This window comes from Ailuropoda melanoleuca, chromosome 1 (assembly GCF_002007445.2).
Source record: "Ailuropoda melanoleuca isolate Jingjing chromosome 1, ASM200744v2, whole genome shotgun sequence".
Lineage (NCBI taxonomy): Eukaryota > Metazoa > Chordata > Mammalia > Carnivora > Ursidae > Ailuropoda > Ailuropoda melanoleuca.
This window is the reverse complement of record NC_048218.1, coordinates 183,776,675-183,804,062: the sequence shown is the minus strand read 5'-3', so window position 1 is coordinate 183,804,062 and position 27,388 is coordinate 183,776,675. Positions and strand designations below refer to the sequence as shown.

General features: G+C 41.6%; 2 protein-coding genes across 4 annotated transcripts in view; one reads left to right on the top strand and one right to left on the bottom strand.

Annotated features, from left to right (window-relative positions):
* Positions 1 to 6,194, top strand: part of FAM3C (FAM3 metabolism regulating signaling molecule C) — a 52,641-nt gene extending 46,447 nt beyond the window's left edge. For both annotated transcript variants that reach the window (XM_034671175.1, XM_034671171.1), the window contains 2 exons: positions 3,055 to 3,181; positions 3,773 to 6,194. In XM_034671175.1, coding sequence (XP_034527066.1) covers positions 3,055 to 3,181; positions 3,773 to 3,862 — 217 coding nt within the window. In that variant the 3' untranslated portion in view covers positions 3,863 to 6,194. The remainder of the gene's footprint in view (positions 1 to 3,054; positions 3,182 to 3,772) is intronic.
* A 2,804-nt stretch (positions 6,195 to 8,998) lies between these two features.
* On the bottom strand, positions 8,999 to 25,671 carry WNT16 (Wnt family member 16). 2 transcript variants are annotated; one of them, XM_034671160.1, is made up of 4 exons: positions 25,278 to 25,671; positions 24,845 to 25,086; positions 22,612 to 22,898; positions 8,999 to 9,352 (listed from the first exon to the last, which is right to left on the bottom strand). In XM_034671160.1, exons 1-4 carry the CDS (start codon positions 25,370 to 25,372, stop codon positions 9,041 to 9,043), a joined length of 936 nt encoding a protein of 311 aa, XP_034527051.1. In that variant the 5' UTR covers positions 25,373 to 25,671; the 3' UTR covers positions 8,999 to 9,040. The 2 variants fall into 2 exon arrangements, with proteins under 2 accessions (XP_034527051.1, XP_002922471.1); XM_002922425.4 differs by lacking the exon at positions 8,999 to 9,352 and adding an exon at positions 10,396 to 15,675.
* Positions 25,672 to 27,388: the final 1,717 nt, after the last annotated feature.

Genomic DNA, 27,388 nt, shown 5'->3' with positions numbered 1-27,388 from the left:
TTCCCATCAGTTCTGTGAATGGGGGGAGCCCTCCCCAAATCCAGGCTGCTGGCTGCCAGCCAGGGACCAACTTGCTGCTAGGTCTTTCTACAGACAGCCATCTCAGGCCACTGTGTTCCCCTTTTCTACACAGGACCTGTGGGCGTCCTCATGGGAAAGGAAAAGGAAGGAAAGAGATGACTGGAGGGAGTCAGAACAAAGGGAAATTTTCGAGTTGCTTCCAGATCTCTGGCTCACTTGGCTTAGTTTATTCATGTAGATCAAAATGATGAGTTCTCGAATTGAGAAGTACAGAAGTAAAAGTGGCGCCCTTCAGTATGTTTCTTAATTGATGTAAAATTCATAGATAAGGGAGACTTTATTTATACTTTTTGCAGGGAGCCAGGCCTGCATTGGGATAAGCCACCTACTTTGCAAGCGGTTTTTGCATGTGAGGCAGTCCCTGGGCATTTGTGACCTTCACAATCAGCCATCTATGAACAAGCCCAAGAGCCCATGAGGTGCCAGTTTGTTATTTTTCTGACACGTGAATGTGACTCAAGTCCCAGAGTCTCTGTAGGGGTCGTCCCTAGACTGTCCAGTGACCTGCTGCCCAACCTCTGCGTTTCAATACCATTTATTCTTGTTATAGCAACAGAGTTCACCTCGTAGTGCTGATGATGCACGTAAAATATGAGAATGTAGCCAGAACACAGAACATTTGGCTAAAGAGTGGGATTTGACAGTCTCCCAGATCCACGGCATCCTAATACCAGTTAGAAACAAAACCGGGTTCAGGGAGTGTCCCTCTCATACACACGTTGCTTATCAAGTGAGCAGACAAATGCAGAGTGCTGGCTGATTCACGTAAGCCCGACACGGGGTAGCGTGGCTGCAGACCTCGGGGAGAAAGCTGGAAGCATGTGTACAGGGGTGTCTGAGGTCACAAAATCTTCAGAGAAGCCAGGACTTCAGGGATTCTTTTGCACAGTTATTTCATTTATTTTTATTTCGCCAGGTTATAAGTGCATCTCTTTATGTAGATTTGGGTATGAAAGTCTAAATATTCTAGGGTTATAGCTGGTTTTCTCAGTCATTCTAGTGAACTTCCTCCAGGAGGACAGCTGTGGTTAAAACAGCTCCGCTACTGGGTATTTACCCCCCAAAATACAAAAACACTAATCCAGAGGGGTACAAGCACCCCTATGTGTATTGCAGCATTATTTAACAATAATCAAGATTAGGAAGCAGCCCAAGTGTCCATAGATAGATGAATGGATAAAGAAGATGTGGTATATATGTATGTACACACACACACACACACACACACACACACACACACACACACAGAATGGAATATTACTCAGCCATAAAGGAGAATGAAATCTTGCCATTTGCAATGACATAGATGGAGCTAGAGATATAATGCTAAGTGAAGTCAGCCAGTCAATGAAGAAGAACAGATTCTGTATGATTTCACTCATGTGGAATTAAAGAAACAAGTAAAGAGAGACAAACCAAGAACAGCCTCTGAACTATAGAGGACAATCTGATGGTTACCAGAGGGGAGGTGAGTGGGGGGTGGGGTCATAGGTGATGGGGATTAAGGAATGTACTTGTCTCAGTGAGCACCGGGTGATGTGTGGAATTGTTTAATCAGTGTATTGTCCACCTGAAACTACTGTGATGCTGTATGTGTGTTAACTACACTGGAATCAAAGTTAAAAAAAAAATAGTGCTACCGCCCATGGATGGGGTTTGCATACGTTGTGGCAGTCTAATATATATGCAGTTCTTTCTTGTTTTATGAAGTTTTTTTTAAATATAAATTATTTTGTTCATCTTCAGGTTAGTTAAATGAGAACTCTTGTACCTAGTGTTTGTTTGTTTCTTTTTTTTTTTTTAAGGTTTTATTTATTTGACAGAGAGACAGACAGTGAGAGAGGGAACACAAGCAGTGGGAGTGGGAGAGGAAGAAGCAGGCTCCCAGCGGAGGAGCCTGATGCGGGGCTCGATCCCAGAACGCCGGGATCACGCCCTGAGCCAAAGGCAGACGTTTAACGACTGAGCCACCCAGGCACCCCATACCTAGTGTTTCTTTCATTAATACATTAAAGGAAGTGACTGATACTAGCATGAGATGTTTCAAAAAACACTGTCAGATAAGTACCCCCCTCACTGACCCTCGTTCTGTTTGCCTTTAATGACCCCCCCCCCAGCTATTTGCAAATAATAAAACCTACCTTGCCTCAGATTTTAGCAGAACAAACTTCTCTAATTGACCTATAAGTGCCATCTTTGGGGAGATATAGAGGACTTCCTGCCTCTTTTTTCTCTCTACAGCTAGCATGTATCCACTGAATTTCTTCTTTTTTGTATGACAGAGGAGATTGAGAATTCTCAGCATTAGGATAATAACCTACACAGAATTTCTTGATGCCAGCTCTCGGTTAGCTGTTTCCCTACCGCTTGACCTTTGCCACTGCCCTTCCTCTTTGGCAGGCACTTAACTGCTGTCTGTAATGTTCCTTTTTATTAAATAACCGCTCGACAGTTATTACTGAAGTATAATTTATATACTTATTCTCAAGGTTCATTTTCTTTTAAGGAAACCATAGTAATAGAAACACCTAGATTTTTGTCAGCATTTACCTTTATTTGGATGTCATTTACAAAGGGATTAGTGGAAATTCAAAGTGATTTTTAATTTTATGAAGATACTGGTTGCTCAAGACCTTGTATTAACCTAGGTAGGCATCTGCTGACTACGATATCCCTTATTATTATTTGATGGATGTGGATGAAAGTGAATTATTGTAAAATAGACATCTAAAAGGTATTTCTTCATAGAGTAAACTTAAAATTAATTGCTAGATTTCATGTCTTTTGTCACTAGAGAATTCAAATAGCAGAAATGTTGCTCTGAAGAAAATTCTGTATTTTTTTGGTTCTCTTCTTTAAGCTGATATTTTCTCATCTTATCTCATGTTACATGTTAATACACTGGCGAGTCAGTATTACTTAGATAATATACAGTGCTCTGTGTTTACTGTATTCTTTTTCTTTCTCTTTAAGACTCAATGATGAGGCACGGCGGCTCATTGCCGAATTGGGAAGTACATCTATTACTAATCTTGGTTTTAGAGACAACTGGGTCTTCTGTGGTGGGAAAGGCATCAAGACAAAAAGCCCCTTTGAACAGGTTAGTGTCTTAGACTTTCATAATTAATGGACAAAAGTAAATTGTGTGAAACCGTACAGTACATATTCCTATCCTAGTTATTTGAAACTTAGGCAAAGCAGCTATTAAATATGTTCATATGTTTTTCATAAGCTCTTGGTAATCAGTTATTTGAAATAATCATGGCACTGTTTTAAAATCAAAACTAAAAAATAGTTCTGTTCCGCACGGAAAATGTTTTTCTCTATGACAGTGCATTGGCATGTGATTGCCTTTATCATGAGCCATTTAGGAAGCGTTCATTATTAAAGATTTTAATCGAGCTTTTGGTAATCCGTTAAGCTTAGAAATACTTTAGAACTTAGTAAAGTGTAAACTTTACCTTTTGGCTAACAAATGATCCTTCTGAAAACGTTTGCACTGTATTTGAAGGTCCGTCTGGCCCCAAGGGTTGCTCGTTTAGTCTCTTGAACTATAATTTGCATGAACTCATCATTGACATGAGCGTTAGTGAAACGAGTACACTAAAGTATGTCATGGTAGAGAAGCAGCTTGTAAAGGTTTTTTTTGTTTTGTTTTTTTAAACTGTATACTGTTACTGTATTCCAACAGCACATAAAGAACAATAAGGACACAAACAAATATGAAGGATGGCCTGAAGTTGTCGAAATGGAAGGCTGCATCCCCCAGAAGCAAGACTAACGCGGAGGAGATGGAAGGAAACGCACTTTCACTATCAACGGCCGAGCTGTGACAGAGAAACTACGTGTAAATACTTGAGGAGACGCGGCCGTCTCGGTGTGTGCGTGAGCATTGTCTCTTTAGATATTAGGATTATTTATTGTTAACGTAAATAGACGCCTTTGTAAATAATCATCACAGTGAGCAAATCACCGAACCATTTCTAAGCACATTTCCCTAATAGTACAGTGTTAGACTGCTGCAGCAATGACATCTTTCAATTCTAAAAGCATACCCAGTGGATAACTGAACAGATTGTGAAAAATATATTGATAATATATATATCCTGGTCGCTGTGAAAACCTATCATGGAATCATATGGATTTTAGGGAGGAGACTTTGTTTTCTTTTATATATGTACGTGTGTATATATATATATACGTTTGTATATATATATATGTGTGTGTGTATATATATATGTTGCCTTTTAATGATAGTATCTTTTAAATTAGAAGGATACTTGGCTAGTTGTGTGTGTAATGTTACTTTATAGTCTGACTCTCTGGTGTACCCTTTTTCTTAGTTTTTCTCTCTCTTCCCAAAAAACGTAGAAATAAAATGATATGAAAATCTATATCAGATATGTGAAAAGCACAACAGAATTCTTTTTTTAATGAACACAGTAAAAAAGGAAATATGTAAATGTAGGTGGTATTCAGGACTGTAGCTCTCTGGGTTTTGTGTTAGGTTTTGTGTTAGCAGTGTGAATAATTTGATTTCACAGAAGCTGTTCAGAGTGAGGCTGGAGGTGGCAGGGCAGCCCCACAGAACCAGGGAAGTGGCCCACGGCCCTTCTCTGCCCTAACCAGGTGGCTCAGGACAGCCGTGGCTGTATATTTAGAGCAACGCTGGCACGTTTCCGTATTTAATTGTTACCAGCATCGACCAAGCGGTTTGGAAAGAGGCATGCTTTAATGTCACCATTATTTTGATGGTAAACCAAGAAATATAATTCTGTATTCATCTAACTTCATAATAGCAATTTTTACCTGAAGATACAACAACATATTTAGAAAAATCTTAATTACTGAGTGGACTGATAACATTTAAAAAATAATTTTATTTGACTCCAGATGATTTCATTCCCAATTCTACGTAAAATTTTGTTCACTTGAGCTGTTCAGTAAATGACTCAAGTTTGTTTGTTTCTGTTCTGTTTGTTAGGGCATTAAATACCTATAGTGTATGAAGTATCTTAAACTGGAACATAAGTTAATGATCAAACTACTCACAGTAAAAGGCAGCACTTAAATTTTGAATCTAAATTTTAGATGACTTGTATAAAAAACTAAAGGCAGTATTTTTATTTTGCTGTAAACCAACTTGGAAGTTTTCAGCTATTTCTTAAATATTAATGAACTTTGGGGTACTGGTTCTTCTCTCAAACTGAATGTAATTCAAGAATAAATGCACCTTCTACATTTAAAGAATTTTTGTAAACTTTTCAGATTTCTGGTGCTTATATGCTAACTCACATTCAGCATGTGTATTTTGACATTTAAAATACTTCCCTAGAGTCTGTAAATTAAAAGAATAGCCATTTTCCGGTTCCAGGGATGGTGAAATAAATGTTGTGGGGTTTTTTGCATTTTTTTTTTAAATAATGAAATACTCTTGGTTTTGCATTGTGAATTGTTTTGTATTGTCTGGCAAAGTAATATACCCACAGAACTTCACATTCATGTTTGTCAAGCATTTGTTGTACTGCTTAACATGGAAAATTTAAGACATTCCTGTGGTTAAACACACTAATATCCTCAGGATATATCTTAACATGTATAGAAGTTAAGTGTTCAGATGGCAAGACATCCCTTTTGAGGTCAAAACTATAAAACGATAGCTTGGCGAAGCTGCACGCAATGTCGGGAGAAGGGCTCAGCGACGGGCTCTGTGGTGGCTTCGGTGCGCTTTGCTTTTGTTTCCGCTCTGTCTTGTATAGATTGTGCCAACTTTGGAAGCAATAATGTTACTACATTTCATGTTCAGATATCTTTTAAAAATCCACATTATAAATGAAACAACATTCCTTTAATGTTAAGAATTTTCTTTATTAAAATCAGAAATTTGACATTTTGGTATATTAAATGGTGTTATAAGGACTTTTGGATGCATATTTTTTATTTGTAACAGCAAATTTTTTTTTCTGGAACAAGTGTATTATAGTATGCCTATTAAAATTAAGCTAAGGCAGTAGGAAAATAAGTGATGTTTGGGAGATTAAAGAAAAATTGAGCCAGAGTCTTTATATTCCTGACTTTAATTTGATTAAAGTAAAATTTATCATTGTTCTGTCTACATTTTGTATTTGTTTTGAAATGAATCGGCTAATATTATTTTATGCCAGGTGAAGCTCAAAGCGTTTAGCCTGTATTGCATTTATACTTTAACAGTTTTTACAGGTTTTAATTTGAAACCCCCAAAAGATGATAGTTTCAATTCAGTTGACATACCCCATTTTTAATTGAAGGAATGAGAAATGTGTTGTGCTCAGTTAGGATATTAAGAGTAGAAATGCATTGAGTATGAAGGGAAAAAATTGCTTGTGTTGATCAGGGAGAAGATTTGCCACTTAATGTCTTCAGTGAGGGCTTGGACAGCAGTAGGCACATGTAGATAGATCAACAGGATACAGTACCAGATTTTACCTTTTCTGAAGTACTCCTCAGAATTCTTTTGCTGCCTGTACCCGGGATGATTTTTCTGTCACATACTTGGTTTTTGATTGTCACGTGCCAGTAGCTAACCCCCCTTCCCCTCAAAGCTCCCTCAGTTTCACTACTCCCACCCTCCTGCTTGTGTCTCCTCTCCCACACCCCTTTCTTGACGTTCCTGTCACATCAGAGCTAGCGAGAGCCAACGTCAGGCTGCCTGGCTTGGGAGGGGCAGTCTGTTGTGAGGCAGCTTGAGGGAGCGTGGGGAAGGCCTTCCAGGAAGCTGAGACTTCTCCGCCAGAACCTTCCTGCAGTCCAGCAAGGGTGCAGGCCACTGGAGGGCGGCTGTCCAGAGGAAATGCTTCAACTCTAGGATGCCTCTTCTAGAAAGGAAAAGGGACTGGCTGGCCCTTCAGTTAGAGACAGAAGAAAGGTTCCTCTTGCCTTGTTTTGTGGGCAGTTTATAATATAGCAAACTTACTACAGGGAAGACCACCTTCCCAGAACAGCAAGGTCATAGGTACAGCTTGCTGCCGTTACTGAACTCACTGTTGAGGGGCGCCTGGCTGGCTCAGTCGTAGAGCATGTGGCGCTTGATGTTGGGGTCGTGAGTTGGAGCCCCACCTTGGGTGTAGGGAGTACTTAAAAAAGCAGAAGACTCACTTCAGCTCTGCATACGTACTCCCGTCGCTGGAGTGCACTGAACATCGAAGGAAGTTGAGACTAAGTTGGTAAAACACAGTGTTGTATTTGGGAAAATTGATTTATGAAACTGCATGCTTCTAACGCTCCGTGTTATCAGCCCGTATTTATTTTACTCCATCACCCGCAAGGAAAGGGACCTAAAACCTTCAAGAGGAGTGAATTCTGTCATGGAGACCGTGTTGCGTACTGGGAAGGGTCAGACTCGCCTGACTATGTGTCTCAACATCAGTGTGGACAGCACGAGGAGCGTGAGAGGGTCCACCCCTTACTGCTGTGAGTTAGGGGAGCCACCACGTGTTGTGGTGCCTGCCACGGTGCCTGGCACATGCTCACGAAATGCACCTGCTAGTATTGCTATTATGACTGTGTCTCCTGAAGGCTAGTCATGTTTTAGCCAAAAAGGCCAGCCTCCTTCAGCTTCCCGATCCCGTCCTACCCAGTGCTATGGTCTTCATGCTTGTGTCCCCCCAGCATCCAGATGTTGAAACCTAATCTCCAATACGATGGTATTTGGAGGTGGGGCCTTTGGGAGGTGATTAGGTCAGAAGGGTAGAGCTCTCCCTGAGGGTAGAGCCCTTAGCAAAGAGACCCCAGATTGCTGCCTGACCTCTTCTGCCACGTGAGGACACAGCAGGAAAACACATGAACCAAGAAGCAGGCCTTTGCCAGGCACTACATCTTTGGGCACCATCTTGGATTTCCCAGTCTTTAGAACTATGAGAACTGAATTTCTGTTGTTTATAAGCCCCCCAGTCTGGTGTTTTGTTATAGCAACCCAAACGGATGGAGACACCAAGCCAAAAAGGAGCCATTGAGTGGCTTGGACGGTAAGGCCATGACAAGGATGCAGCCCCTCACCTGTGGTTCTCCTGGACCTAAGCCTGACTGACTGCATCCACCTGTCCTTTCATTCACCACACTCCTTTTCATATGCAGAATTCGGGCTTTTGTGGTTCTCCAGGCAGTTGGCAATTCAAATACACCATGAGTTGCACTTGCTGCCCCAGCTGGAGGGGAAGGGGGGTGAAAGTGTGTGGCTTCAGCCAGAGGCCTGGAGTGTTTTCTGATCCCTGTGTGTGGCGGCACGCCATGCTGAAACCCCACGGCCCCGAACACCTGGGACCCTGCACCTCGTCATCTCCCCATCCACCTGACTCCTGCTGCAGGGCAAGGTGGCATGGCCATCAGGTCAGAGGAGATGCGGGGACTTGCGGGCACCCTCTCTCACACTGGCATTTCCTTCTTGCTCCGAGGCAATGTGGAGGTTCCTACCCGCCAGCAGTGCAGCCTGGGCAAGAGAATTCTTAAATGGATTTTGAAATGTTTTTTGCTTGCTGAGACCAACGCTTTGCTTAGTAAATATGTTATTTGAACTTTATACATTTGACTTTCAAACCGATTTTCAGCGATGCATTGTCCTTCCTGTGCTGTCCTGCTTGGATCTGGCACGCTCAGATGGACAAGCCCGACCCCAGAGCTGGTGAGCTCTCTGCCACGTCTTAGCCTTAGTGTCCACAGCAGAGCGTTGAGTGGGATTGCTGTTTTCTGTAGGCATAGCCCTCAAAGCTGAGGGGAGTATATGCCCATTTCTGGAAATCAGGTTTTAGCAAAGAGCCCAGTCTGAGCCTGAGAAGTTCTCTTACCCTAAAACTTCATATGAATTTTTCAGTTTATTTTATGATTTACAGATGTTCATTTTAACATAGAAATCTTTTCAATTATTTTAAGTTTCAGCTTCCAAAAATGTTTAGCTTCTGCATACCCATGAGTACTGAGAGCCTGATTAGAGAGGGGCCGTGTGCTTTATTTGACCAGAACAGAAAGGAGCCTCGAAGAAAGTGTCTTGCCAGTCCAAGCTCTGAGCAGAGGGGAGATTCAGAAGCAAATGATGCTGACGGCTATCGTTAGGACTACGGTTGGTGGAGAAGACGGTGGTGCCTGAGAGTTGCGGTTCTGGGGGGAGGCCCTGCTTGGCAGAAGTGGGAGAAGCAGCTGGTGAGAATTTCCTTGGCTGTGAGGAGCAAGCCCTGGGCCCTGAGCCCCGGTGCCCTTTCCCAGGGGAGGGCAGCCTGCCCGACGTGGCTTTCCGTTGTCCCTGAGGGAGAGGACCAAAGGTTTAATCTCAGTAAATGAGCTTGTACTTCTATAGGAATCTGAAACTTCTGACCCAGGAATGAGGTTGGAAGCCAATTCTTGTGGAACTGTTAACACCTCACAAGGGCATGTTAAAATTCTGTTATGGAAATAGTCTGTTTGCGGAAGGTTCCCTCTAATTCTACAGCATTGGCTGTGTGTGAGACAGGAACACAATTACAGTTGTGACAGTTGCAAATTTGAGATTGTAGTTCTCTATCAATGAAGTCTAGTTTCTCAAGAAATGATAAAATGGGTATCCGAGAAAAGAAAAAAGTGTTCAAGCCGGCAAAAGGAGAGAACTCGTTCTGAGTAGTGCAATTTATCCTTCAGCTTGTCAAATTGCTCTGCCCGTACCCATTAAATAGGGGGCGTGGTGAAGAGGCTTTATCACCTTCACTTTTTCGGGTTTTCCATTTTGCTGGCTTGCCTCGTATAAACCCGAGCGGAGCACAGGGGTGTCTGCCTGGGGGCTCAAGATGAAGCAACTTCAATGGATAGGACCTTCAGCTTGCACAACATTATGTCAGTTATATCTCAGTAAACTGGGGGGAGGGGAATAAAAACAATACAACTTAAAAACTTTTTTTTTAAAAGTGGGGATTATGTACTAGAAACAGGTAATTACTGACTTACATTTTGTCTATTTACACCTTTCTTTAGTGAAGAGTTCAAGGTGTATTTAAATGTGCAGTTAAGTTTGCTGACATTTCTCCTTTTTCAAAGAATAACTGGGGGCTCCAAGAGGCCACCCTTCCTTCTTTTTAGCTAAACATGACCGAGTGGATATGGGCATGATTATGACGGTTTGCTTGTTACTAGCATGCAAAGGGGAAGGCTTGTGGACCTGTATGGAGGTGAGCCTCCCCGAGGGTTCCGAACAGCACTGGGAGGAGGGAACAGGGCAGCCCTACGTCCCCCACTCATTCTGCGTTTCCAGTCTCACACACCAATCAGATGCTTTCACTTACTCTGCAAATTAAAAAGTCACATACAAAACTGTAGTTTGTGTTGACTTGGTCCACATTTATTATCACTTTCCCTTTACAATAAGTGGGAGAGGCTGCTTTTTCCAGCCTGATTTTGTTTCAAGACTTTTTTTAATCATGTAAACCACCTCTAGTGGTTTTGCTTTGGATATGAATGTAAATCATTACTAATAGTAAATTTCATCCATATATTAAAAATGACACTTTATGTAACAATTGGCTGTAAGCACAACAATAAAAAGGATGTAAGTATTTATTTAATGTCACACTAAATTAGTTTGATCTTTACCCCTAGTCATTTCCTTTTGGAATGATTGTTAGGCTCCTGCATAATCCAACTGTTAACCACACTGAGATCTGAAATAGCAGGCAGTTTAAATCACTTCGAGCTTAGAAATCAAGAGGCAGTGTCTTTAATTCTATTTCATGGTGAATTCTAAGATCTCAGTTCTTGCATCACTTCACTACTGTTCTCCAACCAAGTTTATACAGCCAAACCCTGAAGGGACATCCTGTAATTTTCGCCATATTTACAAATGCCCAGAACTCTTTAAATGGTATACTGTAAACTCAGTGTGTGACAATTTTGATGCTGCGTGAAGCACAATATTACATGGTGGCAAAGGGCACGGATGATGAATACATGAAGTTACTGGAAACAACGCCTGGTATAGAGTAAGCGTCATCTAAGTGTCTGCTATTCTTTTCTATTTCAAAGGAAATGAGTCCTTTGTGTCCCCCCGTGTCCCCCTTTCACTCTATGCTACATGTGTTTGTCCTTCTCAGCTAAGCCCATCACCCTACTCCAAGAAATGTTATGACTTATCACATCTGGTCTATAGTGAGGCTGAAATTAAAAAAAAAAAAAAATTCAAGGCTTCCCAGCCAACTTTCCTTAAGAAGCACTTGTCCTGAGGAGTATTCATGGTTCCTGGAGATAGGATTCGAATTTTTCTTCTGGATTATAGTGTATTACAGTGCTGGGGATCACTAACTGACTCCAAATGGTTGATTTGACTCTGCAGTCTTTGGTGGCCTTTGGGATGTGATGCGACAAGTACCCTCAGCTCATCCAGCTGCCTATCAATCAATATTTGGATGGAAAGCTTTTCTGGTTCCACATTTTAAACTAAGTAAAAACCCTAACCTACCAGTACTGGCGGTACTTCAGAAAGTTAAAGTGTGCCCCTAAAATACCTACTGTGGGTGTCACATGATTACAAAGCTGCAAAAACCTAACAGGCTCATAGCCACTAACTTATATAATTAAATTCTATCGTTATTCTAAATACAACTATCATAATTTCTTTAAAAACAAAAACAACTATCATTCAGATTGTGAATAAGGAAGTAATGCAGTTGTTTATAGTCAAATTAAAGTGTTTTTAATTTTTGTAAAATATTCTCGGAAATGTAATTAGCAAACTTCTTTATCCAGTGGTTACAGATAATGCCATTTGATATGTTTTCTTGGTATCATTTTCAGACAATCATCATTGCTTTTTACCACTGTCTCTATTAGGCAGTTGCCAATTTACAAAATATCGAACTCCTAAGTGTGAAATTAATACACCAGGTCACCTCCCTTCTCCTTCTACGCTTTTAAGGTCATAAAGGGCATTTAAATAAATGAAGTCACTTTGTATCCTGTACACAATCCATAGCGCTTTGCACAGCTGTAGGCCTGACCCAGGTGCTGCCAGAAAGCTGGTTTCCAAGCACATCTCTAGAGCTGAGGACATCGAATATCTGTGCTGTCCAGCACCCATGTACCCTTTGGTGGTAACATCACATCCTGGTTTTCCTCTGGATTCACCCCTTCCCTATTCTCAAGCTATGTGGGTTTAGTTAGAATTGACCCCACCGCCAGGTTCCAGTGTGGGTCTTGATTTCCTTAAGATGATCCGTGTATTTATCCCCTAAGCCCAACTTCCAGTGGCCATTCTGACTGGTTCAGGGATGGACACATTAACCAGCTGGAGCCAGTGAGACTCAGAATGACCTTTGCTGGGCATTCTGTGAAGAAGGAAAAAACAAAGTGTTCCTTCTCTCCTATGGGAGCAACCAAAAAAGAACCTCTCTCTTTCCTTAGAATGAGTGGTAGGAGAGGGCAAGGTCTGAGGGGAGGGTGGCAGCCTTGTTGCTAAGAAAAGAGGAGAGCCTGGAGCCACTAGGGGCTGAGCGGGGGGCAGGGAGGGTCACCCCACCGTGTGGGGCCTGAAGTAGAGAACACTGCAGAAGCCAGCCTGTTTCGGCTAGAGCTGGGAAGACCTGAACCACGGGAGCATCATGGGAGCTTGTTGATCAAGCTTCCCCGGAACCAGTCACAACTCTGGACTTTCAGTTACCGAGTCAGTACATTTCCTTTAATGTTTGTCATCCTGGGTCGCGTTTTCTGTGACTTGCAACATAAAGAGCCCTAAATAACGCAGGCAAAATAGCCGAGACTGGATAGGAACATTTGGGCTCCACAACGTGTATCCCCAAGAGCACCATGGTGCTGCCTCAACCCTGATGGGGAGTGGGAAGAAAAGGAGCCCAGGCCAGGCTGTCCATCAGTAACACGGGTGAGAAATTCAAGGATGGCTTCCGTGGTGTTGCCAGGGAGGAGAAGTAAAAGAAGCAGCCAGAGACACAGCTTGGGTCTTAGGAGTTCCTGCTCGGGCAGCCCAGAGAGGAGTCTGAGTCGGCACCCCTGTCTTCAGTGGCTGAAGAGTTATCAGGTATCTGGCAATTAGAGGCTGGCTGGTTCTTCTAATTGGTTGGTAAGGTAATTACGAAAAGATTTCTAGTTAATAGAATAAATTGGTTGTTATTGGGAACCACTCTTTATCTTAAAAAAAAAAAGAGTGCTTATTTTCAATGCAGACAAAGATTTACTGTGCAAAACAAAAAGACACGAAAGTGTCTCTCAGGTTATTCTAATCAGTGGGTGCTAAAGTGATAAACCACTCTTTTAAATAAGTACTATATTTACTCAATTGTCATTTCTGAGTTTCTCATTTATAAAGAATAACATTTTTTGCTAAACTTCAAGGGTCACAATTAAATGTTTGCCTTGAATTTAATATTAGGCAGACCTGAGACATTTTCCGTGGGTTTGCTCCTTTTCACGAATTATTGCTCTGCCTTGGTAAATAAAATGGAAAGGCAATAGAATGAGCCCTGTGGGCAAGGAAACATTTCTTTAGCTTATTATAAGAAAAAGAATATTCTTTCTTTGTCCTTTCTGAATTTAGAATTTTTTTCCTATATAATACTGAAATGTTTATTCATAAAAAACATAAGCGTCTACATTTAAACACAACCTTAAATATAGCCCTGTAATTTTTACCAGGAACCTTGTAAAATATGACGAATATACATGCATGAATACTAAACTTAGAAAGACCATTCCACATTCACATGGAAATGCAGCATTACATACAATACAATAAATATCCAGGATCATCAAATCCACAAACTGATCATTGTTTTGATTTAGATTCTTTTACCCAGTTAACACTTTTACTGCATAATTTATTATAATAACCTTACAAGTTAAACATAACTAATTAAAAGCAGAATTTAACTAATCTGCTGAAATAACACAATTCTCAATATTTTGCAGCATATTTTAATCTATAACATGTAAAACTGTCATTCTGACAAGAAAAACACATCCATATAACTAACTACTCAATTAACTTCTTTTTCAACGTTTAAACAAAGAGTTAATAGTATGAAAAGAAACAGAAGCTAATCTTATTTCTGAGATAATTTTATTGCCTTAGCTCTTGGGCTTCGGCAATAAATGTCTTAAGTTTTAATACATATCATATAACTTAAATACTGTATTTACAAAATATATAACTTTTTTTAGCAAAATACTATACAAAATACTGTCTTACACATTTAAAAGGTGCTTTCCCTTACAATGTATGAGAGCCCTTTATGTTTTTACCTTTAATTTTCCCACCTGCTTTTAAGATCCCTCTCTTCCCCTATTATTTGCGAGCTGGGGTTTTAATAGTAGAAACTGGTCTACCATTAGACAATGAAGCCAACTACACTGTATGTTAACTAACTTGAATTTAAATTAAAAAAAAAATGAAGCCAAAGATAAAAAGACTGCTGTACATCTGACTGAGATTTTTCTAGATAAATTCTTCTAGTTAAAAGGCACTTAAAATCCAAACCCCACATTTTACTTTTAAATGTTTGGATTCTTCCCTTTTATCACTAAACATCCCTAGCAAACACTTTTTAGGGATACAGTATCACTTATGAAAATTATTTTTAATTGCCCTACTTTTGAACTGCATGAAAGGGTAAGTAAGCACCCACCACTTCTGTTAACTTTTCAGCATCTGTTTCTATGCACTAACTAAAATACTGAGAGAATAAATGAGATCATGTTTACTGCTCCTTGTTGCTGTTAAGACGTGTCTTGTAAAATGCCTAATATTCACCCACCACTATTGAGTTCCATGGCGGAGTTCCACAGTCCAGGATCTTATCCTGAGTATGGACCAGGTCTCCCTGCATGAAGGCTCCTTCCTGTTCTTTCTTCTGTAGGAGACAGATTATCTTCCTGGTATGTCAATATGTATTTCTAAACCAGCAAAAGATGAACCCAAACCTTGTCAGCTCTGGCATCCCCCCCAAAATCCACATGCTCAGTGTGGGGCTGGATATCCATCAGGTAAAGGGAGCTCAGCGAGGGTTGCAGGGGCCTGGGCCTTCTGAGGCAGGAGTCAGCTTCGCCAGCCCTGCACGCTGAGAGGCCCCCCTGTGGGCGACACTCCCTCATCTGGGGCTACGGAGTGCTGCACAAGGCTGGATGGAGGGGCTACTTACAAGTGTGGACGTCAGTCATGCTTTCGCACCTCCTGCAGCGCACGTAGCAGCACCAAATAAACTTGCACTCGCACCTCTCCACGTGCCTGACCACGTGGGTGTTGTAGCCTCGGCCACAGCAAAGGAGGTTGCAGCCACCCGCGCCCTCTGACGTGCGGTTGCATTCTCTGCCTTGCGTCCCCGGGATCCCCAGTTTCTTGTCCTCTACGCAGTAATTGGGAGACTTATTAACGTAGAGCAGGTCCTCCTTGCGAATCGGTATTTTCCTCTGATCTTTGTCTCTCCTGCGCATTTTCCTCTTTATTTTGTCTGAGATTTGGACACTGTTTTCATATTTATCCTTCAACAAATGGCCAATCTTTTCGAAAGAGGACATGGTTTTCCAGCACGTTTTCACAGCGCAGGAGCCGGAAACTCCATGACAGCGGCAATCTACCGACATCAGCTTGGCGACGGCCTGAAACCAACCGGAATGGTATTGAATATCATTCACGATGGCTTTTACCCAACAACCGAAGCACGACTGACCTCACCACTTCACTTTCTGGGTCTGTTTAGTCCTGCGTAAAAGTGATCGCTTTGCACGTAAAGGCTCCTTACGGTTGGTTCGGGTGTTCTGGCCCTCTCTTGACCTTGCAGAGCAAACGTTTCCGAGTCTAACTGAAAGTGGTGGACCAGGCAAATATGGTTATTGGGGATTATTTGAGGCAGCGGAGGGAAACTACCTTTATTTCTACTTTTTGTTTGTTTGTTTGTTTAATTTTGGGTGCGAGGATGTTCACGCGTCCCTCCGGGTCCCTGACCCAACCACCTTGCTACTCAGAGTGTGTGGTTCCTGGACCAGCAGCACCAACATCACTGGTGCGAAATGCAGACTCTTGGCTGCACTCCGGACCCACAGCATCAGAATCTGCATCTCAGTAAGATTCTCAGGTGACTTGTATGCACATCAAGATTTGAGAAGCACTGGTAGGGCAGGCGTCCTGGGCACACACGTGCATAGAAGCTTCTGGGGAACTTTACACATAACCCATGCTGTACTCCCTGAGAGTCTGATCTAATTGGCCAAGGTGGGGTCCAGGCAGTGACACGTCTATAAAGCTGCTCAGATGACTTTAATGGGCATCCAAGCAGGAGATCTATGGAATGGAGAGTTCTCAGGTTTGACCACTGTAAAAGTCCCTTACGTTCATGTGGGCGTGCGGGGACCATGTTATCCTTTGGTCACAGACCACATGAGAAACCCTGACTAATCAACTCAAGTTGGTCAAAAGGAGAAGGGGCTGGAGAGTGTGGTCGCTCCCAGCACATTCTTCCCCTTTTCTGGAGAATTAATTCGAAACATATGTCCTCTTCTTGATGGATCAGTAGCACCATCCTGACGTAGCAAAGGGATAATATATGTATGTAATTTTTCAATTCAAAGTGCTGAGTTTGGTTTATTCAGACTGAGGAATTAAATGAAATTACATATAAGAGCCCACTGCCTGGCACACAGTAGAGTCTGAATAAATGTCCCTTTTCCCGAAGAAGAGGGTACAGGAAGAGTTGAGACAAAATTTTAGAAAGGGGCTGATGGCACAAAGGCAATATAGAGATTTCAAAAATTTCAGGGTTCTGATCTCTTACACACCAGGCTAGTCAGCACGCCTTCCTTCAATCCCCAGAGGATGGCAGACCAGATTAATAAATCGCCAGGACCAGCTCCAGCGTTGACGTTCTGTCAACATGCTGGCTAAAATGAAAAATTGATCTGTCCGTTCAATAACTTGGAAATTATGTGTGTAATCTCACCAAAGAAAGGAAAAACCTCACAGCTTAAATTCCACTTACAGTTCTTATCAAAACTATAAAATGACAAGGGTTTATGCTTTGCTATTTTATACTAAACCTGACACGTTTGTTTGTGGGATGTTATGTTTCCTAACAAATTAAAGGTTCTGAACTATCTAATGAGACAGAATATTTTGGACAATTTATAATATTTGCAACCTTGAGTGAGAGCATATGGTATTGATTTGTTCAATATTCGATACTTATTAGTGTTTAAAATAATAAACAGAATATTACTTAAGCCCTGTCCTTTATAGAACAGAGCACATATGCTCTTTTTGAATTCACAAAACTGAGAAGCAAGTAGCTATGTCTATGTGTTATTAACACAGGACAAAAGATACCTCTCAATGATATGAAAGCAATTTATAAAGTAGGGCACAAAAGCTTATTTGCTTAAATTTATGGCATTTGATATTCACAAAGACTTCAATTCTTTCAAATGTCTCCAGGCAAATAAATGTTCAAATGAATGCAATCTGCCTACTTTTGTTCAGATTTTTAAAGGCTCGAAGGATATGAGAAAAAGAGAGCTCAGTTAATGCTAGGTAATAACAAAACAAATTGTCCAAAGAAAGCCAAAAATCGAAGAATGTCTGTTTATGTATTTAAACCTGATCAACATTCCTCACAGTCATCACTTAGTGATTTAAAGCTGCCTCTCGCTCAGGATCTTACTGAGCGGCCGACTTTTTCTTTCATTAACCAGTTCGGATATCACGTATGGTGGTGCCAATTTGCAAAGCATGGAAGATAGAATAGCTGCTCACCAAATACTTATGGAATAGTTAGTCCAGCTCCCTTGAACAATATAACTCACTCTCTGTTGGTAATGTGAATTGGAAGGAAGAACTAAAACCACCTTTAACAAAAGAGTCACTGCCAGGAGAGTCAATGTTATGGGGAGACCTTGATCCCGCTGGTTCTCCTCCCATTCCTCAGCCCGCAGCAATGCTGGTCCACAGAGTGAAATGTCACTTCACAGGTTTGAAGGGTAAGAAGAGAGGCTGATTTTCAAATCTAATGATACCATCTGCTGAATGTGTATCGGAATTTTGGGAGGACTTTCTTGCCATAGGAAAACTAGAATCTTTTAAATACCTGGAGTTGGTTATAAGTTTTCAGGGGTGATATTTTTAAGTTTTATTCTATTACCTTTCAATTCCATTATCTTTTTGTCTTTAACAGTAAGTATAAAAAATAGCATTTTTATCATCTATATATTTCATATTTTATCATACATATTTTATATTATATATATTTTTACCATATATATTATAATATATATAGTCTAGGATAGAAAGACAAATAAACTTCAAGGAGAAGAATTCCAATAGCTTGACATGTAATTTAAATGATTATATCCCAGGGGCGCCTGGGTGGCGCAGTCGTTAAGCGTCTGCCTTCGACTCGGGGCGTGATCCCAGCGTTCTGAGATCGAGCCCCACATCAGGCTCCTCTGCTAGGAGCCTGCTTCTTCTTGTCCCACTCCCCCTGCTTGTGTTCCCTCTCTCGCTGGCTATCTCTCTCTCTGTCAAATAAATAAATAAAATCTTTTAAAAAATGATTATATCCCAAAAAAACTCTAAGGAAGAAACTTGGACAAATAAGGATCAAAATGAAGCAATGTAACTACCACCAGGAGAATTTGATGAAATACGGAGTTCAAGGGCAGATCATACACACACACACACACACACACACCACGGTTTAACTGCAGAACTTAGTGTTTTTCAGAGCACCTTTTCATAAATTATTTTACTTGGTTTGGTTTTATGGGAAGAAATGCCTTGCACACAGTAGGTCATTAATGAACACGTACTTACATATTATTCCAATTTTACCACAAATAAACATCATGGTTAAGACACTTGCCTTGAATCAGGAAAGTTGGTGATATATGATATAAAGTCTCTATATCCAGCAGGAGAATTTTAGTAGAACAGACAAAAATGAAAGTGGAAAATGGAGTATGTTTAAGGAAATTGCATGAACACTCCACAAAAAGGTATGGAGTTTTTCAGCTAGGATTCTTAATTACTGTCAAATAGCCATTCTGAGCTGCAGTGATAGCAGTCCTTTCCTGCTAACAGGAAAAGTAAAAGGATAGCAACCGTCTGAATAGCATGTGGTTATGAGAAAATTCTTTTCTCTACTCTAGTTGAGTTGTTAGGGTTTATAACGATATTAACAGAGGAATGTTTTGTGAACTATTGCAAACAGATGTGGACATTTTGGTGGAATATTTTTAAACTATGGGAGAGCAATTAGGAGGGTAGCATTTAATTTACTGGGCTCTTTGTGTTAAGTTTTGGTTTGATAAACTTCTAATGAACTGAAATAAGAAAGATGTATCATTAATACTTAACGTAAAAATAGAAACTGCTTGAAAAATGGGCTACAGAGTGACTAGTCCCACCATTTTGACTCTGAGGTAACCCAGCAGGCAATGATTGTTTCCCAGTATTATTGCTTTATCCAAACTTTAGAGAAATGACCCAAAAAACTGTGGTGGGACATTTTGTTATGAGCAGTTCATTTTGTCAACTATCAGATGATCTGGTTAAGGTTTTAGGAAAACCGTGACATAAGGTTGGATGGTTGTATGCAGAATTCCTATTCCTCTGACCCATTTTGTCTCTTTCAGTCCAAAAATATATTTGAACCTGTTGAAAGGCAAAACAGTTATGTGTTGTTCAAGTACTTATAAATATTCTTGAAACAGGTCAATGAACATTTGGGGCTGGGCCCTTCCCACTTTTTTGAGTTACTCATCATAAAACAAATTATGGGGTAGGGAAACTTAAAAGTTTATGAGGTGGACATGGGAAGAATGGAAATATTTTAAGCACACCAAAAGAAATACCCATAAATATTCCAAGTCACATTATTCCCAGAAGTTCTGCCCCTGGAAGACATCACATCATTCTGGTAGCCAATCACCATTCAGCAACATTATTCTTGGAGTCATAACTTTAGGAATGGTGTCAGAAACCAAGTGGGAATCAGAGTACTTAAGGTCAGCGGTTAGAAAATCATCTCTCCTGCTCATAGCACTACTAAGCGCCAGTACCCACATTTCTCTGAACGCTTTCCTACATTTTGAGTTTGGGATTTGGAGACCAGGAAAATCAACTCAATTGAATGCAGACCTTGCACTTTACCCAGAAGAATATGCCTATTAGATTAAAATCTTAATTGCCAATCTTAAAAATGGAGTTGGCTGTTCTTCATGTTAGATAATAGCCTGCAAACCTAGTTGGTTTTTGTTGTTGTTGTGGTGCTGGTGGTGGTGGTGGTGGTGGTGGTGGTGGTGGTGGGGTTTTTTTTGGCCACTAGTGGAAAGAAAAATACAAAAATGTTTGAGTTGTAATACTTCCTGAAAAAAGACCAACAAAAACACCAGTCCAGGTAATATTTTGTAGTATTTTAAGATTCCTTCTAGACCAATGAGGAACAAATAGATTCAGTAGACAGAACTCTGAAATTTACACCAATTGTATCTATATGTATAGGCTGAATTGTTTTCTGCATAATTGGAATAATGGCAGAAACCCGGTAATGTGAGAAGATTCTTTTTTTGCCAACACACACAGTGGATTAAAATTGATGCTAAAACAGTTGTATGTTTTTAATAAACTCAGAATATAAATAAGAGTGTAAGATCAAATAGTTACAGAGGCAAATACTGCTACCTAATTTGAAACAACACACAAGACAGAATAAAACTAAATAGCTGCCTAATGATACTAATAAAAATACAGTTAGAATACTTCCGAGCCTCTCACAAGTTTGGGGATAACCTTTATTCAAGGGAATTAATTATGACATGAATTTCCAAGTTTTGTTTTCTAGTTAAAATTTTTAAAATCTCTACTAAATTATTTAAAGAATGACTAAAGAAGATTTAAGATCTAAATTGATAATCAATATTCATTTGTTTTTTTGTTTTTAAAATATATTAATTTGTTTTAGTGTTTTTCTCTTTTAACTTCAGAGTTTTAAAGAACATATGTTACAAAATGTAAACGTAAATTTAACCCTCTTTTATAGTCATATGTTAGAAATAGTTTTTAAAATCCTTTATTGGATAATATTTAAATTGAAGCAGGAGCCCATTTGTTGAATTTTTTACATGCAAAACTTAAAGGGGAAGAGACACGTGCGTAACTATGGTACTAAGCAAGAGTTACTTTAGTGTGATCAATTAATTTTAAAATTTCTAAACAAAAATATGAAAAGCCTGCCTAGCTATTTACTGCCTTTCTTATTTTCTATTTTGCTATTTTAAATCAATATACAAATTGAATGGAAAATTCACATTTGAATTTGAAGTGTTATGGTGATAGTAACATTTATGGAGTTTTCTGTTTTTGTTTTATAAACCAGAGGGCTTAGGTAAAGAAAGCTCGCTGACACACTTGCACCTACTCTAAGCGGATTCCATTTTTTCACTTTCCGAAAATGTAAAAGAAATGCAACATATCCTAAATATTCCTGACAGCTACTGCAACTTGTTATTTATTTCAGGAGATTGTGGCAGATTGCAATGACTACTTTGGGACTTTTACAGGTTATTGGATACTTACAATAATATATGATATGTGCTGATATTCCTGTCCTGAAAAGATGATTACAACATAGAAAATGTATATTCATAAAAAAAAGTTTTGACTGTTTTAGGAAAATCACTATGAATTGCCAAATAATTCAGCTATGTTGTAGAGCTCAAACTTTATTGTCGATATTCATTAAAATAAATATGTAAAAGGTAAATTAAGCTACAAATGTATTCCATTTTAAGAAAACACTAAGAAAAACCAGAATTCATAAAAGAAGTTAATTAGATGGTGGTTCTTCAAATTTGTCTACCCCTCAATCTTTAATATATCTATTTAAATATCCATCCATTTGATATAACTATAGTTGCTTTACACTTATCTGCATTTATCATTTTTTACAATGTACCTATATTACTTCATAATAAAATAACTAATTATCTTTAAAAAACCCTTTGTTTTACCAAAATATGAGTTAAAATTTATGTATTCCCTGCTGTCTTCAAGAATGTTTGCTAGAGAATGTAAGGACAAACTGATAATGTGTTTGGGAGCCACCGCCCACTAAAAATAGATTTTAAAAGAATCAAAATTCAAATTCGAGATGGGATTTGATTCAGTCCCTTTAGAAAGCCCCATCCTATAGATCTTGAACTCTGGCTCTATCACTAACCAGCTCAGGGGATGGAACAAAGTGACCCAAAAGGCACGCGTACATCTATTATTTTATAATTAGTGTTCTGGGCGTACAAAGTACAAAATCACCAAGGCATTCTATGATAAGATTCGACGCATATCAGATGGAGAACTTAAACTAGATCAAGGTAGAAGTAATGCATATATAATAAGCACACAAATATCTTCTACATGTGTATGGCATATAGATTTCTTAGACCGCAGGTATATGTTTTTTAAATCATTTGGACAGATTCATTCAGAAGTGTAATCCCAGTGTTATTTACTCAACGGCACCAGATTTCATTCCATTTTCTAATACATACCTGCCTTCCAGCTTCGTTGTTGTGTAGGTTCATCGCTAACAGTACTTGGCTTTCTTTTCCTGTCGTGTTTCTGATGGGGAAATCTAGGAACTTTCTGCTGAACCACATGCCATACTGGACGTCATCGGAGCAGCCCCCCCAGTGCCAGCCTTCGCTGGCTGAGCCGCCATTCTGTAAGGTGGTGTCGCAGGAACACTCAGTCATGTTGCCTGCGCTGCAGGACCTGGTCACAGAATGCACCAGGCCTGCAGCCATCACAGCATAAATAAATGCTGTTTCCTTGGTGCCTAGAACAAAACACAAATTGCTGAATGAAAGAGCCATGCCTCTGTTTATGGTTATAACAAAGCTTTCTGCTTATCCTCTTAGCAGGGAAGCAATTTTTCAATTGTTTAATGGATGCTTTAATGAGGACATATTCAGGAAGGACGATTTCGTATTTTAGTCTTTAAAAAAAGCAACGTTAATTTTCAGTATTTCACGTGGGGGGATTTTTATATATTGTGTATCATAAATTGTCCTCATGCCTTAGAATCATCTGTTTATTTTTAAAATTTGAAGTGTATGCCCACACCTAGCTCAGCGCTTAACAGACAATAGAAATTCAATAAATATGTGTTGAATTTGAAATCCTTTGCATGGATACAGCAAACGGTAACACAATGCCCCAAAGAGTCCAGATTACCTTTTTTTTTTTTTTAAATTTCAAATGTGTTCTCATGAAACACACGCTGAAAAATTTGGTGTGATTTCTGTTTGTATAAATTATACATGTCAGAATGCAAATTAGAATTAAGCAAAGGCCAAAGTAATCAGTAGATGTTACAGTTTACTTTCATATCAAAGACTGGTCTTTTTTTTTTAAGTATATTATAAATAACTATCACAAATATTAATATGAAACAGTTAAATATTTTATATAGTACTAGCTAAACCTCTTGCAGGCTGAAAGGCAATGAGAGAATTGAAATGTCCCCAGAAAAATAAAAAGAATTTTTATAGAAAATTATTGAATATATATTTAGCACACCTTCAATAACGTTTGAGCTAAAATCTTTGCAAATTAAAGTACCATTAAAAAATTAGTAAAATGTACTAGAAGAGACTCAGCAGGCAACCTTTTCTCTTTTGAGATATTAAGATTGGAGTAGAATTGCATGCCCCTTGTCCAATAAACCTTTACAACAGCTGATGTCTCTGCATTTCAGCAACTGAAAACTTTTCTTCTTCTTTTTCTCCTCCCCCCTCCTTTCCTCCCTCCTTCTTCTCCTTCTCCTCCTCCTCCCTCTTCTCTCTCTTCCTTCTTCTTCCTCCTTCTTTTTTCCTTTTTCCTTTTTCACTTCTTATTTCTTCTGCGGGGTCAGGGCTCCTTCGGAAGGGCGTGCCGCCCCAAACGCAGCGGGGCAATCGCAAAGCTTTGGCGGCGATGCGTGGAGGGACCGGGTGGAGAAGGGTCAAAGTAGGAGGGAGAACGGAAACGAACGTGAAAAACAACAACGAATCTTTCGGCGCCCAGGTTCTAAAATTCTCTGAGTCTGCTGATACTCTTAGAACAATCCTGGTTCCCTGTGCCTATCCCTACCGAGTCACTAGGCACGTGGAAGTGGGACTTTGTTTTACTGCAGCTTCCCGCGCCACGGGTGTGCTCCGAGGAGGGAAGATACAGAAGGAAAAGAGAACAGAGGGGACAGCCAAAGTAGTCGTGTTCGGTTAGCCGCACGTTGAGCTGTCCAGGACACTCCCTTTAAAAATCACCATTATTCTGTCTATCCCGCGCTCCGCGGTGCCAACAAACGCGGGGCTTCACTGCAATTAGCCCCTTGTCCAGGGCTTGGTGCGCAGCGGAGCTGCTTAAATCAAAGCAGATGCGGCGGCAGCATTCCCTGCTGCCGACATCATGTTTCTCCAGCTGGTCACCCACGTAGGGGGGCGCTACGGGGTCCGAGGGGTCGGCGGGGTGGAGTGTCGGAGTTTTTCTGCAGCTCCCGCCCGGCGCCGCGGGAAGGAGGAAGAGCTACAGCTCCTAGAGCCCTGCTCCGGACCTGGGGAGTCACCCCCTCCAGGACCGCACCTGCACCCGGGTCTGCCTTCCTTCACCCCCAGTTCTCGTCCACTAAAGGACCTCTTTTGGGATTTCGAGAGCGACGGACCACGCAATCGTTACTTTATTTACTGTACTTGGAGGAGTTGCCGCCCTCCATCCCGCGCCATCCCGGAGGGTCCCGGGACTTACCGCTGCTCAGCTCGTAGCCAAAAAGGGGGCTGGTGCCCGGCGGGGAGGCGGCGGTGACCAGGCAGTTCCATCTCTCGTGTCTGAACTGGCTCCTGCACTCCTGAATGCCCAGCCGCGCGCCCTCTCCGATGCTCGGCAGCAGGTACGGTTTCCTCTTGCACAGCTCCTTCTGGCGGCTGTTCAGCGGCAAGTTGGCGCAGCCCAGCTTCTCCGGAACCCCAAAGGAGGCGATGCCCAACCACCTGTAAGACACCACCGCCCCTAGCGTGAGCCGCTCCCCAGCTCTCCTCTCCAATCCCAGCTGTTTTGCCGAAAATCGGGTCAGCAGCCCTAGGATCCCCGGCCCTGCTCCCCCGCTTCAGCTGAAAGTTCCCTGAGGCTGGGCACCCCTTTTGCCACAACCCCCGTGCGCGCCTGCTGCCCTCATACTCACATCCAATTTCCTTGGGCTCCGCAGGGGAACAGCGCGAGCAGGGCTGCCCACAGCGCGCACAGGCGCGACAGTCCCAGGAGCGCCGCTCTGTCCATGGCCCCCGCATGGAGTCCCCCAGCCCCAGCCACTCCTCTGCTGCCCTCCCTGCCCAGGGGCCCGCCAAGCCAGAGGTCAGTTTCCCGGCACCAAGTTGTCCCTCGCCCTCTTTCTCCCTGCACACAACATAAAAGGCGGCCGGCGGTGGTAGGGGCTCTCAGTAGCCTTCCCCTGGCTTGCGGGAGCCGTGAGAGGAGGTGGAGGAAGTAGCCTGGGGCCCTCCTGCTGCGGCGAGCTGGAGGTGTGAAGGAGGTGCCGGAGCGTCCCTCGCTGGAGTAGGTGAGAAACTTCTGTTGATGTCGCTCTGTCTCCATCGCCCCCGGCCTCTCCTCCCCTCTCCTCCCCCTGGCCGCGCCTGGAGCCTGATTGGCCCAGCCTCGGCCCCTCATCTCATCATCCCCGGCCCTCAGGCTCCCATTGGCTGCGAGCGGGCTCCGCGGGGGGCGCTCGGGCCCGCTGCTCCCGGACAGCGAGTCCAGACCCGGGTGTGTTCTTGACCTTTCCTCCTGTCACAGTCTTGAGCGAGCGGGTCTCTGCGGGAGGGGTACTGATTCGACCCGAAGACTGCTAGGGCCGCTTCTGTCTTAGCAACCCTGGGGGAAGGCGTGGGTCGAATGGGAGATGTTTGAGTTCCACCCACCCCACTCGCATTTGGATTAATTACCCTCTGGGTGGAGTGGCTGGAAAATCTCCCTGCCCCCGTTTCTTTCCTCTCCTTCACCTCACCGGAGAGGAATCGTTTTGAGTCAGAGTTGGTACCAAACAAGTTGACCTTTCAACACTCTGCTTGAGGTCTCAATGTGTCAGGAGACTTTAGACGGGTGAAATGCTGTCAGGCTTGAGGTTGTCGTCGTTTAAATAGATAGTTATTTTTAGCGAAAGAGAAGGTTCTGGCCTAGTATCTAATCTACCATATTTACATTGTGTTATGTGATTTCGTGTTCCCACTTTGTCTTGTTTTCTGCAGTCTTTGAGAGCATTGCCAGAAGATGGAGAGCAGAGAAAGAATGAGTGAGAGAGCTTCTGGAGAGCTTTCGAATAGAAGAGGCTTGCGTCCTTACCCTTATCTCCAGTCTGTATTGTGACTCACATGGAGACCTTGGACAGGGCTACACACTGAAGACACATTTCAAAAACGTACTTATTAAATGCCTACCTGTGCCCAGTCCTGGGGAGAATTTATAAGGAGAATATCCCTTCCCTCAAGTTCACAAACCAGCCACAGAGACAAGTCGAAAAAGAATTTGAGATTGCAGTGAAGGAAGAGTATGGAATCCAGTGAGGTACTCTTTGGAGCCAAAGAGGGTTCAAAAGCCAGAGAATGTATGGTGGCTAGCAGTTTAGGATGGTTAGTTAGTTAACCAGTGTTTTTCAGGATAAAAGATCCCTGGGAGAACTGTGAAGGCAAGCGGGGTGTGCTTAGCTGTGGAAAGCCCTGCCTCACCTCATCGGTGACATGCAATGCTTCTGAGAGGCGTCATCTGCTCCCTAGAGGACTTCTGAAATGGTAGTGAATTCTCAGGGTAGACATACCAGAATCCAGACTTATTCAAATAAAAGATTGGCTTTGCTTGGTTAATCCTCAAATTAAGGATTTTATTTGCTGCCTATCTCCTATATGAGCCCAGAGCAATAAAAGCTCACTGAAATTCCCATCCCGTCTCATTCATTCCTTTATCCAACAAATATTTGTTGAGTGAACATTATGTACCAGGTCCTAAAGCCACATTATAATTTTTAGAGAGTCAAGTTGATGATAGGGTGTAGTTACCGATCCAGAAATATTTTGGCTAATGGCTAGTGGCCTCTCTCAAAATCAGAGCCCTCATCCAAGCTCACTTTATTCTGTGAGCCTCTCCAGGGGGGATCATGGAGTACTCTCTGCTGTATCCCCGCCCTTGGGCCCAGTGCATGAAATCTTGGTTTTGAACACAATTTATTGAGTGGATTAACATGATGAGGAACGCCCTGGGCACATACCTAAGTGGGCTAAATGATGAAATAGGAGAAGTGAC

What these genes read in the sequence shown, in the direction of transcription:
- WNT16 (XM_002922425.4), bottom strand. Translation starts at nt 25,372, where the DNA reads ATGGACAGAGCGGCGCTCCTGGGACTGTCGCGCCTGTGCGCGCTGTGG. An exon ending in GGAGCCCAAGGAAATTGGAT is followed by an intron (nt 25,087 to 25,277) that starts GTGAGTATGAGG and finishes GGTGTCTTACAG; the next exon opens with GTGGTTGGGCATCGCCTCCT. An exon ending in ACAACGAAGCTGGAAGGCAG is followed by an intron (nt 15,676 to 22,611) that starts GTATGTATTAGA and finishes GGTTGGTTTCAG; the next exon opens with GCCGTCGCCAAGCTGATGTC.